At 40.9% G+C, this 20614-nt stretch overlaps 1 protein-coding gene across 1 annotated transcript in view; it reads right to left on the reverse strand.

Annotated features, from left to right (window-relative positions):
• Nucleotides 1-20614, reverse strand: part of PATJ (PATJ crumbs cell polarity complex component) — a 304927-nt gene that overhangs the window by 194207 nt on the left and 90106 nt on the right. Inside the window, exons 18-19 of the mRNA XM_081087464.1 lie at nt 4388-4597; nt 666-785 (exon numbers count right to left, since the gene is read on the reverse strand). Coding sequence (XP_080943590.1) covers nt 666-785; nt 4388-4597 — 330 coding nt within the window. The remainder of the gene's footprint in view (nt 1-665; nt 786-4387; nt 4598-20614) is intronic.

Here is a 20614-nt window from a genome sequence, read left to right on the forward strand (position 1 = left end):
ACCATATACTACAACCTACTTATTTTTTTAAAAAAAAGCTGTGTGTAGAAGGTATATTTGGACATGGCATGTATTTATGAAATTTTAACCAAAAAAGTCTACACTAAGAAATATAATGGACTATCTGTCAGCTTGAGACACTGTCAACAAATTATGTAAAGAATATCAAAAGACAGCTGTTACCAAGTAAAGCAAAACCATACTCTAACTGCAAAGAGCAAAATAAGCACAGTTCATTTTAAAAATAAAAAAAAGGAAAAGCTCTAAAATTAACTTTCTAAAATTGAAGCAAAAATTAGGGTTGAACTAAATCTTTCTTTAGAAAGTATTTAATAAGAAGTTCTTTTGTATAGCTGTTTTCTACATCATTATAAATGCAGGTCTATTTTCAAAAATATGTTCTACCCTCAAAATTTTAAGAAATATTAGTATAAAAGAAAGTATGTTTGTTCTTTGAAAATGCCTTACACTGGCCTATGTCATTTATGGAGGCAATGTGATACAAGAGAGAAAAAATTTCAGTTTAAAAAATAATAATAAAGATAGAGAGGGGATTATTTGAACTCTATATATTTAGCTAAGGGAGTGGTAACAAGCATTGTCTTCTTTATAGCAACTTTAGCTCACAGCAAACCATTCAAACGGGAAATAAATGTACTAAATACCTTGGGTGCTTCAAGTATTAAAGATGAATTTATATCATGAATTGCTCCTGAAATTTCAGTCTTGTCTTCATTAGTGTTTGAATGTAAAAGATAATGACTTTCTTCCTCTTTATCATCTTCCTGAAAATAGAAGCATTTTTATTTTATTTTCTACTTTTCTGCATAACTGAAGAAATGTTTTTGTCAATCATGAAACTATTTTTTTGTACTGAGATATAATTGACATATAACATTATATTAGTTTTAGTTGTATAAAAATGATTTAATATATGTATATATTGCAAAATGATTACCACAATAAATAATTCAATTCATTTAATGTAGTTGTTAATATGTATGTGCTCTTATTAACCCCATTTAAAGTTTTTTTTTTTTTTTTCAGAGAGGAAGGGAAAGGGAGAGATAGAAACATCAATGATGAGAGAGAATCATTGATCAGTTGTCTTCTGCACGCCCCACACGGGATCGAGGCCGCAACCCAGGCATTTGCCTTTGACTGGAATTGAACCTGGGACCCTTCGGTCCACAGGCTGACGCTCTATCCACTGAGCCAAACCAGCTAGGGCTATTAGCCCCATTTTACAGATTAGTAAAAGGGACACAGTAATTGGTCCTGTGTAACATAACTAGTCGGTTACACACCGAGAATTTGAACCCTGGCTGTGTGGCTCTAGAGCCTGTGATCTCAACCACCATGCCAGGCAACGCCCACCTTATAGATGAGGAAGCGGGGAGCTGGTGAGGTAAATAAGTGACCCAAGGACACATGGCCTTGCAAATCACAGAATGAAGCAAAGACCATAGCTGTCTGGCTCAAGAACTCCATTGCCAGCTCTATTCTGTTAGTTCTGAAGATACAATGCAGTTTTAAAAATCAGTTCATTCATTTTTAGGATCTGGCTCATCTGAGGTGAGCTTGTAGAAAAGGGAAGTTAAATCACATTTGTGGTTAACATAAAAATTATTTTATTGACAATATGCATCTATATATGACTAAAATACAAGAGTCTATAATATTTATAAATACATAGATAACAGATATATACAAAACTTTTTAAAAAAATACTTTGTTCTTGCCCTGACCGGTTTGGTTCAGTGGATAGAGCATCAGCCTGTGGACTGAGGGGTCCCGGGTTCGATCCGGTCAAGGGCATGTACCTTGGTTGCGGGGACATCCCCAGTGGGGAGTGTGAAGGTGGCAGCTGAATTGATGTTCCTCTCTCATCGATGTTTCTGACTCTCTATCCCTCTCCCTTCCTCTCTGTAAAAAATCAATAAAATATATTTTAAAAAAATACCTTGTTCTCCTGTTGTATATTCTGAATCTTTCTGCCCCAACCTGACTTGGGGCCTTTTTATTCACACTCCATCCCCATGTCTGCCGAGGAATGTGCAAATGCTCAGTAAACATTAGGTGGTTTCGTAAGTGGCCACCAAATGAACCATGAGAGAAAGAGACAGACACCTCAGAAAAGACCCACGCATCACTATTTACAGCTCATAAACAGATAGTTTTGCTAAAAGAACCCAGATGTTAAAGTAGGAATCACTTAGTGGTAATTCCACTAAGAACTGTTAGTCTTGAAAATGACCTTTCTCTCATTTCTTTATTGGCCTCCCACTCCCAAGTAACCCGACAGCCTTCTAGTCACCAAGGAAGTCTGGACAAAGGTGCATCGCACAATTTTTTCATTCTGAAACCCTCTAAAGTGAGGCTCTGAGGTCCTGAGGTTTCTGTAGCTCGACCCCTGCCAGAAATAGCATAGGAATCCACACCCAGCTGGTACTAAGCTCCATTTTTTTCTACTGCCTGAAACACTTCCTTAAGCTGCTTACAAGTAAAGTCATGCTGTTTGAGTCTTAGAGGCCATAACTGGTTTGTGATTTCCTCTAGTAGGCCAAATAATCAGGCAAGTAATCATCAGGGAAAATCTAGACAAAGTTCCTGCTACAATCTAAAATACCAAGAAAATGAGGTCCCCATAAAATATCAAGTTTACCCTTTCTTAATCTGTCCAAAAATAAAACTAGGCATCTCATGTTATACGTTAGCTATGGCAACACCCACATATCAAATATACAGTACGGAGTCAAGAACTTGACTAAGCTGTGTGCTATATCCCATTTTGAAATATTTAAAGTGTCTGATAGTAATATATAGACGTCTTCATATGTAATACATGAATCATAGAAGGTCAAATTGATGTTCTCCAATGCAAAAATACTATATGTAATGCATGAATCTATCTATAGCTATATATACACACATATATACATGTGTGTGTGTGTGTGTGTGTGTGTATATATATATATATATATACACACATATATATGTGTATATATATAAACGTATCTATCTATAGGAACACTTGTAGGACGCTAATATATTTCATAAAATAAAAGGATTTTAGAGTTAAGAAAGATTTTAGGAGCTTTCTAGTCTTATTCATTCAGTCTTTTCAGAAGTAAAAAGATAGGTTTAGAGAAGAAAAGCAGTGTACCTAATTATCAAATTATGAGGACAATGTTTTTCAAAGTGCAAAATCTGGCAATGGGATTACATGGGTGGCTCACTGAAGAGGCAGATTCTTGAGCGGATCAGAATTCTTAAGTCAAACCTCTGACAGTAAAACCTAGGAAACTGTCACCTCCCAGGTGATTCTTAGGTATATCATATATTTTTGTGTTTGAAACCCTCTGGGCTAACTCATAGCAAAGTTAGAAACTGAGCCCAGATTTCTTGAAATCCAGTCCAACACTCTAACCATACTGTTTCAGGCATGTTGCATGCAAACTACACTAGTGTCAACAAATTAAAACAGGAATATAGAGCATTGTGGCTAAGAGCATAGGGTCTAAGGCCACTCTGCTGAGTTCATATTCCAATTCTGCCCCTTAACAGTTATATCACTTTGGATAAGTTACTCAACTCTGTGTCTTGATTGGCTAATCTGTGAAAAGGGTAATAAGAGAACTACTTCTGAAAGTCCTGTAAATAAGTTAATAGATGTAAAGGACTTAAAACACTGACTGACATATAGTAAGCACTTAATAATACTTTAACGCTGCTTGAAAATTATCATCAATTTTTTTTTGCATTGAGGAACCACAATAGCACCTGTAAAGAGGCCTTCAGTCATAAATAGTAACCTGACCCAGTACAAGAGATTATGCAATAAGATGACTTTAAGATGGCTGGGCCATATAGGTGTTTAGATGGTAAGGTTACAAGGCACTTCGATGGTGAGAAAAGCATATTAAAACCTCATTGCTATTAGTACATATGATATGGTTAACTGGATCTCAACTTATCATGCCATCTCAAAATCATTCCAAAATGAAAGTTAAAATGCATGCATAGACTTATTCTAATTTACATCATAAGGAATGTGACAAGACCCTAGAAGACTGTGCTAAAAGGATGAAGATAAAGATAGTAGTCAACCTGGTAGTAGTAGGACTAGTAATGTTAGCAGGTAGCATTTATGTAACAATGTGCTACAACACTTACTGAATATCATCTTTAATTCCCAAAACCCTATGAGATAGACAGTATTTCTTCTTATTCTGTCAGGCAAGGATGGTAAGAAAATTACACAAGGATACACATATAGTAAGCAGTAGAACAGGGGCTTGAGGCCAGGTGCATTTGTCTCCACAATCCATGTTCTCAACTATGACACTATTGCCACCTCCTACATTAACCAAATTCAACAACTTACCCCCAAAGGCTTACAGATGCCAAGGCGGACAGTGCCTGGGGGCACAGCTTTCAACACTTCCACAGCATCAGCAAGTTTGGTGTTGTCCAGACAGTACTGATTGACCGACACCAGGCGGTCTCCAGGTAGTAGTTCTCCACTTCTTTCTGCAACACCATCGGCCACCAGGGAACGAATCACAATCACTGATCTTGTGGAATCTAAGGGGTCCTAATGATCACACAAAGAAGAAAGATGAGTCAGCTCCAAAAGCAAACATTCAGCCTTCAGACAGTGTGTGTTTACTCATGACTCTCAGTTAACTGTTTACTTCCTGTGCCTGGCATCCTGGTGATGTTCTTCCAAAGGGGACACCACCTATTACACTACCACTCTAAACATCCACACAGATATCAGCTCGTATCTAGGTGAAGACATAACCTTAACAATTTCAAAAAGTGCATGTCTGAGTGCTCCATACACATACATTTCTTTTTTCAACTTTGGGTGACATGTTTTGTTGAATAACCAGAGGTCTAGGGACAACTGGGCAAGATTCTCTGACATCCTCAAGCGCAGTCACACTATGGATCAAAGGTAAGCCCATCTGTTATTGCTCTTGGGCAATAAGTAAGCTTCAAGAGAAGTGGACTGCATGGTGCTCCGTTCATAGGAATTCCTCCTATAAAATCCTCCTGCTAAGTCACTTATGTTAAAAAAAAAAATGACATGGAAACCATGGCATATTCCACTGCATTTTAAGAGTATGTTTTAAAGTAACATAACCTAAAATTATGACAGAGTATAGGTACCCCTAGGTGAGAATGATTCATATGTAGGAATACATAGAAAATGAGTATGAATTCATGAACAAAGCCAATGTGCAAATCTCTCTCATCCATATTTCTTTTCATTAAGCACTGAAGAGAACAGTGACATAAATACATTTGGTTAATAAAAATCAATTCATAACCCCACTATTATTTTTAATTTTATTCAACGAACACTGATATGTAGCACTTACTTTTGTCAGGCTCTGTTCTAAGTGCCTGACAATTATTAATTCAACTAATCCTTAAAACGAACTTTAGGACGTGGCAGGATGTGTTGTCAGGCACATGTATTTCACAAGGAAAATGAGAGTCAGAGAGTTAAGGAAACTTGCCAAGATCACCTGCTCACTTCTGACCATCGTGCTCTGCTACTTGGCCTGCACCGTAATAACAGAAGGAATTGGAAATAAAGAATTGTGAATGCAAAGACATATTCACATGGAGATATTCTGGTTGAGTAAAATCTCTTAATCTGTCCTAAGGGTGGAGGTATATGGTACTATCACCAACCTCAGACTTAGTAAGGAAGAGAACAAAGAATCCCGGTAATAGGAGCCCTCGCTTTGGTTTGTCTATTCTGCTCCTGTTGTTTCATTATGCAGACTGTTCTATAAAGGCAAGATGTAGTAACAAGAGATTCCTACTACCGTTCCTATTAAACCTCTCCCTGGCAGGTAGAGAGAAACTGCCACATTTTACGTTAGAGTGATAAGCCTTTGGAGTTGACAAAGTGAGAATCTGCCAAGTTCTACGCTGTGTCTGTTTGAAGTGTTTGGTGCTTCCCTTGAACTCCCCAGTTTCCTATGCCTCTGTGTTTCAGACGCCAAAGTTCATTTTCAAGTACTGCAAGAAATTTTAAACAAATATGCCGTATATGAATCACCAAAGGCTACACAGCTAATTCCTTAAAAAATGCCTTCCAACAACCGATCTTACTTTCCTTAACTAACCTTGCTTTTCCACTCCCAAGTCAAGAGAGTCTTGGTAAATTTCTAACCTGACCTGATGTTTAACCCCACGTATTTATGAAGAGGAACAAAATTACAAACTGTCATGGGAACTCATTAACAAAGTACAGAGTGTTAAACTATAATTACACCAATATTTTCAAGTAGAGGGAGCTATTGCATAGGAAGAGAACAGAAAAGAACCAAAATAAAAAAAAAATTAAAAAAGAAAGAAATAAAAAATACAGTGGTGTATCAGCAGGCAATCAGCGCAGTAATATAAAAGAGCTGTCTATTTTGTCACTGGCAACCATGAATCACAACACACTTTTCATTTTGAAATATGAAACCATTACATTTTAAGTTTGACACGCTAATAAATAAGCTGTACAATTATGTCCTTCATTTAGGATGTCAGTTTTTGATGGAAAGCTTTTTTATTGGGGGGGGGGGGGAAGGGAAACTACATAATAGCTTATTCCCCTCGTGAAATGCACAGAAAGCAGCTAGCATTACTTCATATTAGTAATTACTCAACTTTCTTAGAGAAAACGGCAACAGTAAAATATACCAGAAGCAAATAAATGACTTCACCAGGTTGGTATGAGTGACCTCTATAGTTTCATATAACACCAGATCAAATGGTAGTATTTTTAACCCAATAAATAGGTGAATTGGTTTTGTTAAAATAATTAGAAACATTTCAAAGGACGAGCAGCCAGGACATAATGGAGAAGTCATGGTGAGCACTTATTTACACAAAGTCCAGTCTTCTTTAGAGCTCAGGCTAGTGTCAGGTGTGCTTGCTCACTAACATTTACTCAGGCTTAGCCCTCTAGTGATTCTAAGCACTAAATCTAATCTAGCACCACTTTTCCTGGAGGAGGGAACCCAAAGGCAGCTCCTTTGTCACTCAGGAGAAGACAAGCCACCTTGGAAGACGGCCCATAGTGTATAATCACTGCTTCATTTTTTGGGATGACTTTCCGACTGTGTGATTTCCCACACAGCTGAAGGAAGTGGCTTTACTGAGTCACAGCCATTTCCTGTCATGGTCATCACATGTAGCAGCCACCCTATGGGAAAAGCAGCTGCCACTGCCTGCTGGGGTGGCTACTGTTCCCGAGGCTTTGCTGCATTTAAAAAAATGCTAAAAAGGCAAGAAAAAAACACACAGCCAGATTCAGGCTGCTTCTCACCAGAAAAGTCTATTTTCTGAAAATATAGTCCATAATATCATACCCATGTTATATCCAACAAAATGTTATAAGGATATTTCTCAAAACCTCTATCCAACTCTTTGACCCCAGGCAGATTTTTAAGTCCCCATCAGTTTTTATCTCCTTTACACAAGTCTAAAATCTCTTAGGTTTTCTCGTTTTGGTAAATAACACTGCAAGGAACACTGTATTCAAGAATCAAGATGTTTTAGACTAAGTAGCCAGTAGAGGGCACTAAAGACCAATCACAAAACACAAGACACATCTTTTACTATGCAAGCCATGCTCTTCGGAAGGATATTTCCCCCTCTTTATTCAAAAGCCTTATGTCATTATATATACAGACTAGAGGCCCGGTGCACAAAAATATGTGCACTGGGGGGGGGGGGGGGTGTGTCTCAGCCCAGCCTGTGCCCTCTCGCAGTCTGGGACCCCTCGGGAGATAACGACCTGCTGGCTTAAGCCTGCTCCCGGTGGCAGAGGGCAGGCCCAATCCCTAGGTGCACCCCCTGGTTGGGCTCAGAGCAGGGCCAACTGGGGAGTTGGGGCGCCGCCCCCTGTCACGCACAGAGCAGGGCCAATCAGGGGTTTGGGGTGCTGCCCCCTGTCATGAACAGAGCAGGGCCCATCAGGGGTGTTGGAGCTCCGTACCCTGTCACGCACAGAGCAGGGCCAATCAGGGGGTTGGGGCACAGCCCCCTGTCATGCACAGAGCAGGGCCCATCAGGGGGTTGGGGCGCTGCACCCTGTCACACACAGAGTCGCAGGGCGATCAGGGGGTTTGGGCGCTGGCCCTTGTCACGCTGATCCCGGTGCCAGGAGGCCTCGCGGCTCCGCTGATCCCAGTGCTGGGAGGCATATTACCCTTTTACTATATAGGGTAGAGGCCTGGTTCACGGGTGGGTGCCGGCTGGTTTGCCCTGAAGAGTGTCCTGGATCAGGGTGGGGGTCCCCACTGGGGTGCCTGGCCAGCCTGGGTGAGGGGATGATGGCTGTTTGCAGCTGGTCACATATCCTTCAGGGTGGGGGTCCCCACTGGGGTGCCTGGCCAGCCTGGGTGAGGGGCTGAGGGCTGTTTTCAGGCTGGGGGTGACTGAAGCTCCCAACCGCTCTTTTTTTTCTTCTTCTTTTTTTTTTTTTTTCTGGGCCAGCTTTAGCTTTGAGGCTTGGCTCCAGCTCTTAGGCCTCCACTGCTGAAAGTAGGTTTCTGGCCTTTGCTTACAATGTTGCGATCCTTCTGGCTGAAGCCTGACTGACTAAAGCAGGTTTCTGGGGTATTGTTTAGCTTCTGTATTTGTTACTTATTTGCTTAGAGTTGCAGCTCAGAGGCCTGCAGCAGCAGGCGGGGAACGTTGGTTTCCTCCGTCACTGAAGCAAGCAAGCCTCATGTTAGTTTCAAGCTGCCTGGCTGCCAGCCGCCATCTTGGCTGGTAGTTAATTTGCATATCGCCCTGATTTGCCAATGGGAAGGGTAGCAGTCGTACGCTAATTACCATGTTTCTCTTTTATTAGATAGGATTCTAACGATATTCCATCTGATTGTTTCAACTCAACCACTGATGAAAGTTGTTCCCTACAGCTCTTTTAAAAAAAATATTATCACATGTCTATAATCAATTTAGAGCAGCCAACTTTCATCAGAATACTATATAAGAAAGTAGATCTCACCTGAATTCAACTCACTACTAGCTGTAAATTCCCAAGAGAACCCACCTAACTGCTGCCTCACAAGTGAATAACATCACCAAACCTGTCTGAAGAACAATGGATATAAGGATCTTTGATGTCTCTTAAAGTAATGCTAATGTTTGATATTTATTATAAACTAGAGGCCCAGTGCATGAAATTCATGCACAGGTAGGGTCCCTAGCAGCTACCAGCTGCCGGCTGGGGTCTTCCTTTGTTCGGTGCCACTGCATGGTGGTCAGCGCACATCATAGCGAGCGATCGAACTCCCGGTCAAACTCCTGAGGGGACACTTTGCATATTAGGCTTTTATATATATAGATACAGCAGGGGTCCTCACACTTTTTAAACAGGGGGCCAGTTCACTGTCCCTCAGACCCTTGGAGGGCCGGACTATAGTTTAAAAAAAAAACTATGAACAAATTCCTATGCACACTGCACATATCTTATTTTGAAGTAAAAAAACAAATGTTTTCGGCGGGCCGCATGTGGCCCGTGGGCTGTAGTTTGAGGACCGCTGAGATACAGGATGTGTCGATGTTGGGGGAGACCCAAGCTGACAAACTGACTCCTCTCCTCCCATCCTCCCTGAGTGGTATTACCATAGACCCACGTATTCACGTACTCCCCCTCACCCCTCCACCGAGCTGCTGACTAAGGCAAGTCACTTTGATCTCTCTCCTCCGTCTGATCCTGTCTCCCCATTTCCACTGCCACTACCTTGATTCAGTTTCTCATTATTTCTAGCCTGTGCAACTGCTACAGCCTCCCAATAAGTCTACCTGTCTCCAATCTTGCCTCCATCAGCCTATTTTCTAGGGAGATAAAAGAATGACTTTAAAAATAAAAATGTGACCATAATTCCTCCTCTGCTTCAAACACTTTAGTGATACAGCCTTCAGGACAAGGTCCCAACTTTTTGGCAGAGAAATTACTTCAGATCTGGAGAGCAGTCTGGCCTCCTTTCGCTGTTCCCACATATATCACTGCCCACTCCCATTCACCCCACACACTGTCTCTAAACTTAAGAAAGACCTACCAGCATAGCATTTGTCATCATACATTTTCCTTACTGCCCCTGATCCCCTGGAGTAAGTTAGGTCCTCCTGCTAGATGTATTCACAGCACCTTACATTTTCCCTATGATAAAATTTTTGACATTTTACTGAAATTATTTTAACCATCTTCCCTACTAAAAATAAGCTTCATGAGAGCAAGAATAGGTTTGCTTATTTGCTATTTTATTTCCAGGGCCTACTACAGTGCCTGCCACATAGAAGGCACTGAATAGCAGTTGAAGTATCAAATGACCGAATCTATTCGGTTTCTCCTTCCTCAGTGGATGATAAACTCGCCAAAGGCGTACCATCATATATGAATTACAACAATAACAGCAACGTCAACTGGGTATACTTCCTCAGCCCTTGCCAGGCCAGGCATGTTCTAAGCATCTTACTTATTTGAACCTATTTAATCCTCACACCCACATGAGGTAGGTGCCCTTATTTATCCCTACTTTCCAGATGAGAAAATTAGGGGAGAGGAAAATTAAATAACTCAACCAAAGCACACAGTTGATAAATGGCAGAACCAGAATTTAAACCACTCAGTGAAGTTCCAGAGTTTATGCTCTTAGCCATTAAGGGATGTGCTCCTCTATCTTAAGGTAAGAATTTGCTAAGTGAATGAATGAATGTAGAAAGAAGGCAAATTGCCAGAAGATAAACTTATTCCATTGCCCAAGCATATAAAACTGAGCTCCTTAATGTGCAGCAAGCTGCACGGACAGGTAAACTTTGTTTGCCAGAGTTTTCATTTACGTTTACTTTCTCAAGAATCCATTCATTTGGTGAGCTAAGAACACCTTTACATGAACAGATACAAACATATGACACTCATTATGCTCAAATGGATGGGATTCAAAGTTTCTGAAGCATCTGTAAAATGTATTATATGAATATTTGTGGACATTCCCACAGATCAAAGAGACCAGAGTTCACATAAACTCAAGCAGAGTGCAGGGGCGTCACCTGGGATGGGGAGGTGGTTCCGTTGAAATGTGAGCTCTGTGAGAGGCAGAGAGCTCTAGCTATAAAGCTGCTCCAATACGAAAACTGCAAATACAGACAAACAAGCATGGCAAGCTCGGTGCAAGGAACGCAGCAGGGAATGTTACATAAAGACCCAGACGAAATGAACAGGAAGAAAAGCGGTCACATTTGATAAAGTGGCCAGTGCATTATAAGTAAGGCATTTTTGAAAACAAGAGGCACATGAGACAGACACCACGGACTGCTCTGACAGTCAACAGTTATAGGCATTGGAGTACTACTCCAGTGAAGAAAAACAAAAACCACAGTGTAACAATGACTTAACCATATGGATTCAAAATAAATAACAACTTTGTTTTTCTTCTTTTAAAATCTATTCTGTATCCAACACCCAAACTTTCGAAAACATTAAGTAATGTAATAGGAAGTTAAAGATCACAGCAGGAAGGTAAGGAGATAGGCCATCGTTTATCTCAGATAGAAATTTGTGTATAAATTACCTTACCTTTGATAACTTTGACACTCATTGTCAACTAAGTCACATATAAAATTGGCCTATAGTGCACTCATGAGAGGAAACAAGGTTAATTTATATGGTCTTAATGCTGTGTGATTGAAGTTCTGTGCTGTTGTATATATAGCTCACCACAGCCAAAATACATGCTCTCCTGTACTACAGGAGACCTTCACCAAAGTGAAATGACTCCAGGGAATGACTAGAAAAACAACTTTGAACAACGATGAAATACAAAGTGCTCTACAAATGAACAGATCTCCTAACCAATGAATTCAGTGCTGTGGTGTACACTATTACGGAATTAGGCTACTAAGCTTCATTCCACAAATATTTATTCTTATGGGGAAGTATGTTTGAAAGATAATTTTATAGGATCTATACATATTAATTTCTGAATAACATAAGGTAGCTAGCTCTGTAGTATTTTATGAGAATTGTCCAAACTCAATAATTGTCAACTAAGAGAAAACTATGAAAGCAGCAAGTAACCAAATATTTTATTCATAAAGAGTATTCTCTTAAATGTGGCCACTATTATTTGAACTAAAAAGCATTGAGTTAAAATCTAAATAAATTAACAGTGAAGTAAATTTTCAAAATCAGATCTTGAGGAATTTACTAAAAGGGAGAATGCAGAAAAAAAAAAAAAAAGCCACTAAGTTTAAATGGGAAATAGCTAACTATCCCATCCTGGAGGGAGGCAACAAAAGGAAGTGGGTATAAAGAAAGGCAAAGGAAGGGTTCCTTTACAGAGAGAGAGAGAGAGAGAGAGAGAGAGAGAGAGAGAGAGAGAGAGAGAGAGAGAGAGAGGGAGAGAGAGGGAGAGAGAGGGAGAGAGAGGGAGAGAGAGGGAGAGAGAGGGAGAGAGAGAGAGAAAAACGTCTTAAGGAAAAGACAGTGATTTTCAGATGCTCTGCTATACATCTGGCATAAATTAAAATTTCCATTGGTAGCAATGTCAGGCAGGAAACAGGAATCCAAAGATTTTCTTTAAAGGAAAAAATATACACAGGAGAGTCAAGACGACAGATAGTCAATCCACCAGTGGCAAAATGGGTATGGATTAGAAGTGAGGGACAAGTTTTGAGCCCCAGCTTGGGGCCAGCCTGGCTGTGTATAGTTTTATAAGTTCTTCATTTCTCTGAGTCTGTTTCCTTAATTGTAAAATGGGAAAGTTGGATACATGACATTTATAATCCATTCTACCAACTCTGAACTCTTCTAACTAAATTTGACAGAGTATCGTGAGTCAAATTTGTCATTAATTTCTACCAAAACATTCACAAAACTCTGTAACAAGCAGGGGATAATGAAAGCCAATTCAAAACACAGCATCAGCAATGAAAAAGAGATACACTATGGGCACAAGTATGATATGTTTTTGTTAGTGATATCTTTTAAGAAATTAGAAAAAGGCCACTGACACACAAATTCTAACTTTCTGGGTATTCCACCATCAAAACAGAAGATACAACAAAATATATAGGACACTGCCCTTTTCTTATGTGAGTCTTAAAACAACCTTTTTTTCCCTTTGCCATTTTTAGATAGCAAGAAAAGACATGTCAGGGACTATTAGCTGAATTAAAATCTCAAGCATAGTCTTGGTTTAAGAAAGTGGCACGTAATTAATTATACTAAAAGAGCTTCTTCTGATTTGACCAACAAGCTAAGCACTTACCCTTAGGAAAGAGAAATAAATGTATTTATAGTGAACACAAGGCAATAACTAAATGATTCTAATGAATTATGAGAAAGCTATCTCATCAGAATCTAACCCCATTTTTAACTATTTTATAATATAGCCAAGTATTATACTAATCATACCAAGAACCACATCATCATGTTCAAAGTAAGTACCCACAAAATACATTCAGTGCACTCAAGATAGATTAAACTGATATGGTTCCTGGCTCCTTGTGTCTTATTACTTCCTAAATACTATTAGGCATTAAGAATAGATTTTTCCACTCATCACACATACAGCTAAATAGTCCCTAAGCAGCACAGTAAGCACAATAAGTAAGGCAATTAAAAATTCAGTGGAAGAGAAGAGGACAGAGAAGACTGCAAAAAGATCAAAATATATTCTAAAGCAGAAAAAAATACATAAGCTTGCAGGTAATTTTACTCTGTACTAAAGGCCCGATGCACGAAATTCATACAAGAATAGGCCTTCCTTCCCCCGGCTGCCCACACCGGCTTCCCTCTGGCACCCAGGCCCCGGGCTTCCCTCCGGCCACTGGCAGGCACCTGGGACCTGGACTTCCCTCATAGCCTCGGCTTGGTCTGGAAGGATGTCCGGTCTAAGGAGCATATTATGCTTTTATTATTATAGACTAGAGGCCCGGTGGATGAAATTCATGCATGGGGGGGGGTCCCCCCTCAGCCCAGCCTGCACCCTCTCCAATCCAGGATCCCTCTCACAAACCGGGACCGCTGACACCTGCTTGCCTGCCTGGTTCCCCTTAACTGCCCCCCTTGCCAGCCAGCCTGTTCACCCCTAACCACCTCTGCCTGCCGACCTGATCGCCCCTAACTGCCCCCCGCTGCCAGCCTGGTCACCCCCAACTGCTCCCCCTGCTGGCCTGGTCGCCCCCAACTGTCCCCAGTGCTGGCCTGGTTTTCCCTTACTGCCCCCACTGCCAGCCTGGTCATCCCTAACTCCAACCCCCGCCCGCCACCAGCCTGGTCATTCCCAACTGCCCCCCCCTGCCGGCCTGGTCACCCACACAGTCTGCTGTTCAGTCATTTGGTCATCCCTCACTAACCCCCATGCTGGCCTCATCACCCCACACAGCCTGCTGTTCAGTTGTTTGGTTGTCCCTCACTAACCTCTCTGCCAGCCTTGTTGCCCCACGCAGCCTGCTTTTCGGTCATCCATTCGACTGTTTTGGTTGTGATGGCCCCTGGCTTTTTATATATTAGGATAGATTAGTACTTTAAAAATCTACTTTAAGCACCATAGTATTCAAAATGGTTCAAGTGGGAGTCCTATCTTAAAGACTTTTTAAAGACTGTTGCTTTCTCTTATCCCCTTATTGTATCCTACTAGATATTCTTATTGGATATTACATATGTTCCTTGGATATTTCATCTCTTGAAAAATGTATGTTATGCTGTAATTGTTTACACATTTACCATTCACCCCTGGCCCAGGACTTTCATTAGTTGTAAGGAAAACAAAAACAAATCACACAACTGTCTTTTATCTAAAAATCCCATTATCTAGCTGAAATGGCTGGGGTTCCACCAGGCAAACAGTAGTATAAAAGTGCAAAGTCACACCCTCTATTAAAATTACATTAGTTGAAATTTGAATAATACTTAACACTATGAAACTATACACTTAAAAATGGTTGTGATAACTTTTGTTATGTATATTTTACAAAAACATTTTAAAGTAGAAAATGAATTTATAAATAAGAAATATCCCAGCCAGGCTGGTGTGGCTCAATGGTTGAGCAACAAACCATGAACCAAGAGGTTACCAGTTTGATTCCCGGTCAGGGCACATGCTCGGATTGCAGACTCAATCCCTAATAGGGGGTGTGCAGGAGGCAGCTGATTGAGATATTTATCTATAATCAATGTTTCTATCTCTCTATCTCTCTCTAAAAATCACTAACAAACGTATTTTAGAAAAAAGAAATATCTCAAAATCTTCCAGAAAAAAATACCAAACATCAAGTTGAAAGTTATTATGATGCAGAGGAAGCACAGACACATAAAACTTTTAAAAGCTTTTTAAATAGTAGTTTTGGAATTCATTTTAATATTCTAAAGAAATCATTCTCAACCTATGAGCTTTCAAATACCAGTTCAGTGACATTGTTCAGGTCGTTTAATTTCTAAGACTTGGGGTTCTCCTTTCTAAGTGGAAATAACAACAGTACAGATTTCATAGAGCTACTGAAAGCATTACATGAGAGAGGGCATGTGAAGACCTTAGCAAGCTCATAGAAATCACTTCATAAGTGCTGTTGCTATTATTATTATTATTACTGGGAAGATGATGATGGAAAAGAAGTTAGTAGGATAAATGGGTTTGCGGAGTTGACACTTACAATCTCACTTACTGCCTTCTAAATTTACCTGAGCACGTGTGATGTAGGCCAGCAGTGCTACCAATTGCCAAACCATTCATGATGTTACACTTACATGTTTAAGACATGAAAACAAAGCGTTGGCCCTGTACTTCAGCCATGCAGACCTCTACACCGGAACAGCGCCTCAGAGCAGCCTGGGGCCCTCAGTCCTCCTCCCCCCTGAAAGCAGACACAGACGGGAGCCCCCTCTAGGCTGAGAGGCTCTCTGATAACCAGTGCCACACGAAGGACACGGGATGCCCTTCATTCCTCAGAAAAGAGTCGGCAATATTTTTTTAATCCTTGAAAAGGCAACCAATACTCTTGCTATGTAACACACAACATGTGGAATAAAACCTGGACATCTTGAAACTGAGCAGGAAAAAGGCCAAGGAGTTCCTGCTGTGAAATCCAAGGTAGAACACACCCAGTTCCTACTCTTGACCAATGAAAAAGCCAGCAGGTCTCTAAAGAGCTTTGTCCGGGGGAGAGGAGTAAAGGCATGGGGCTGTAAGGATTCAGGGATACTCTGAATTAATCTTTTGGACCTGAAATAAGTATGTCTCTCTGGAAAGACAAATGAAAAATTTTATCACCTTTCACTTGAGCCATAATTATGAAGGACCAGTGTTGTTTCTGGTCTAAAGACTGTACTTTCCCACTTCTTGACTAGGAGCCCAGCTCCACTAGTGACTAATTGGGTGATTCTGAGCAAATTCTTTAACCTCTTGTCATCAGTTTCTTCATCCGTAAAATGAGGATGACTATAGGACCTACCTCATGGGATTGCAGAAATGATTAAATCAATACCCCACCCCAGGCTTTCAACAATGCCTGACACAGAGTAAACAGTACATAATAACTGGCTATTAATACCATGGGAATTGGTAGTCATGTTTTCCATATAAAATATTAGAAATATTAGAACACAACGTTTCTCAAAGGATTTTTCATTAAATGGAGTAACACTTAAAACTTTAGATCAGGTGTCCTCAAACTACGGCCTGCCAGGTGTCGGGTGTTTTTGCCGCCACTGCCTGTTGCTTAGCAGCCGACTCCTCCCGGCCCACAGTGAGCATGTGTGGAATGTGCACCGCACTCTCCGACTCCCCTCCTTCTCTCTGTCTCTCGACTCCTCCTCTCAGTCTCGGGTGTGATCGGACGAGTCAGGAGCTTGCCTGTGTAGAGCCTGCTGCTGCCTGAGGACCGAGGTAAGAACAAGTTAGGATTTATTTTTTTTTTTTGAAGTTAGGAGGTCTATTTTTTATTTTGCAGTTAGTAGGGCCTTTTTTTTCTTGAAGTTAGGAGAGCCTTTTTTTTGAAGTTAGGAGAGCTTTTTTTTTGAAGTTGGTTAGTTGGTTGGGGATGGTTTCTAGGGGGGTTGCATCACAGTGATAACACAAATGGTCAGTGCTCAGTGTTATCGCATGGGGGCCCTAAACTGGTAATCTGCCTAGGGCCCTATGGGAACTTAATCCGGCTCTGCAGACAGCCAAGGTGTAGGAACCCCAATTTAATTGACAGTAAGTGCATTTATATTTTGATTGCTATTCAGTTGTGTATGATGTTGTATGTTGTGTGCTGTGTAAGCCCCGATTCACACTGTTGCGATCTCTGAGCAGTGCAAGTTCAGCCATATGCTTGTATGGCTGAACTTGCATTAGATTTGGAAGAAAAAAGGCATACGTGCCTTCTTTTTTCCTGCAGTGGAATCTGATCGCATGGGTCTTCTCACCCATGCGATCAGGTTCCTGTGCGAGTTCACAGATCGCAGTGCGGTTCGCACAGGGTAGTGTGAACTGGAAAGGTGGTGGAGGAACCGGCTCACCAGTGTGAGCCTGAGGTAAAAGCGGAGTTCCACCAATATGGGCACTGGTGAGGTTGAAATGATGTGGACTTGGAAGGCTGCACTGATGGACACTGATCAGACTGCATTGATGGGCACTGATCAAACTGCATTGATGGGCAGTGCAGTCTGTATGTCTCTGTGTGGGCAAAGTTATTGTTGGTATATTGTTTTTGTAGCACTGTATATAACTTTACTTGTTCTTCATTTTAAATATTGTATTTGTTCCCGTTTTGTTTTTTTACTTCAAAATAAGATATGTGCCGTGTGCATAGGAATTTGTTCATAGTTTTTTTTTTAAACTATAGTCCAGCCCTCCAAGGGTCTGAGGGACAGTGAACTAGCCCCGTTTAAAAAGTCTGAGGACCCCTGCTTTAGATAGATATTAAACAGCTCACGGTCACTAAAGAAAATAAAGAACATGAAATTGAGATCAAATTACCAATACCAGGACATTCCTGTGTCTGGAATGTCTACTACCTGCTTGTCCACAAAGCATGCCTCAATTCCCCATGAGTCTCTTGACAACCACCACAGGGTCTCTTAGTCTTACTCCCACCATTGCTAACACCATAGTGCAGCGGTTCTCAACCTGTGGGCCGCGACCCCTTTGGGGGTCGAATGATCCTTTCACAGGGGTCACCTGAGACCATCGGAAAACACATATATAATTACATATTGATTTTGTGATTAATCACTATGCTTTAATTATGTTCAATTTGTAACAATGAAAATACATCCTGCATATCAGATATTTACATTACGATTCATAACAGTAGCAAAATTACAGTTATGAAGTAGCAACGAAAGTAATTTTATGGTTGGGGGTCACCACAACATGAGGAACTGTATTAAAGGGTTGCGGCATTAGGAAGGTTGAAAACCACTGCCATAGTGTATTGCATAGAGTTGTTCCCATGTCTGTATTCTTTATTCTCTTTTAACATATGTTCATTTGTCCACTATCTCTCTATTCCCAATGAAATTTAAACTCTGTGAGGACATGTGGTCTTTCGGCTATTTTTGCTCACTGCTATATCCCCTGCATCTGGAATAGTGCCTGGCACAGAATATGCTCACTATACATCTGTTAAATGAAAGATCACTACAGGGAACGTATCTCTTCATCTTTATATCCCACATACTAGTTCACACTAAGTAAACAATTTTTGTTTTGGAATGAATTAATAACATTTATAGCAAGTCTGTGCTCAGATTCAACCTTTGAAAATCTTCACCATCAGTTTTCAGTAGAGTAACACATTTTATGCCTACAAAAAAATATGGGCATTTATGTACATCTTTTATTTAGCCTTCGCAACTTTTCAGGCAAATATTATTTTCACTTTAGCACTTATTGTTTTAGTAAACTGAGAATAAGAAAGACTGACAAGCCTATTCAAAGTCCTAAGTAGGGTGTCAGAGCTAGAATGCAAATCCTAGTCCTTTCTGGCTTGCAAGCTAGTGCTCATAACCATACTATATGTTCACAGTAGCACACTGGTGATTACAATAGCTGATTAAACGCAAATACAAGAGGGGCAGGCGAAAGGGGACCGTGAGCTCTAAGAGTGGTGTGGTAAAGATCGGGTAATCTATGCCCTTTCAGGAATCATTACCAAATCAGGCCTTAGGTACCAGAATGGGGCAGCAACAATTGCTGGACCTCACTGGGAAGAGCATCATTTCTCTGAATCACTGCCCGGCTCCAATTGACACCCACAAGCAGGGGCAGGGCAGAGCAGTACAAACCACCACACCATGGGAAACAGACTTAAAACCTGCTCGTGGGTTTAATTCAATCTTCCTACCATACTCTAGGAAGGGCGATGACTTTTATCGACTAGCATGGTTTTTAACACGGACATGAGACTCAAGTGGGAACTTCCAAAACATGCCCACACCTAGAGGTAGGGGAAGAGCAATGATGAAATACCTCGGGAGGCTGAGTTCCTTCATTAGACCAATTCTTTTAAAAAATATATATTATTCTATTTTTAATTACATGGGAGACACAGACACGTAGCCAGACTGAGAGCCATGAATTTCCTGGGATATCTTGAGCATTTCTCAGGAAATCTGCAATTATCAGGTGTTGCAGTAAATCTAAGCATCTCCACGTCTATACTTCAGCTCCCCATGGTTGTTTTATGAATACAAATATGTACAGTTTTGGCCATTTCTGAAATACTCACTAAAGGGAACACAGCGGATATTTCATGTTGAGTATTTCCTCATCAGCAGTGCCTTCTAGTGTGAAGCGACACTGTTCACAGGTGAGCTAGCCTATGGGAAAGCACCACCCGGCTGACGAGCAGTTGCTGCCTGCCCTCTACGTTCTCTCTCCTCCATTAGACTCAGGGGATTTTCTGCAGCTTCGTATTCCAGAAGAGCCATGAAATTCCCGCAAAGTTCAACATCAGGCCTGACTTAAGATCTCTGAGGCCTCCTGCTAACTCCATCCTCCTGCAGCTGCCTCGCTCGGGCAAGCGTTTGATCTGTGCAATCTGGGTTTCAAGCTGATACACACACAGCCTCTTTGATCTCTTATTAAGTGGCTTCTGGTCTCCTGATGCCTTTAGTCCTGCTGCAGGGAAGTTCTGGGAAGTCAGCCATCATTCCGAGCACACTACATATTCCACACACCAGGAGCGGGCTCCCTTCATTCACCTACTTTGCAGGCTTGAAAAGCGATCTTTAAGCCATGAGAGAATTTCCCCAGTAGCCACAATCAATCCACTCCATGAACACATCACTAAGAATTATTTTTCAAATGAAACAGCTTAAAATGATTTAAAGGATACAGAACTTTCCCATAGAGGGGAAGAAAGCAAATCCCCCGTGAAAAGAAATCTTCGACCCAGTTGGCACTGGAGCTTACAGTACTTTGATGTTAATAAAAATAAATGTGGACAGGAATAAGGGATGGGCAAAGAGTAGTCTTTATCAGTTCCCCTAAGTTCTGTTAAGCAAGAGTGACCTTTAAATGCAGTTGTGTGATTTGTTCAACAGTAGCTATGTACTTGCAAGAACATGGACACTACCATTACTAATAGACTG

This window comes from Myotis nattereri (genome assembly GCF_964212035.1).
Source record: "Myotis nattereri genome assembly, chromosome: 3".
Lineage (NCBI taxonomy): Eukaryota > Metazoa > Chordata > Mammalia > Chiroptera > Vespertilionidae > Myotis > Myotis nattereri.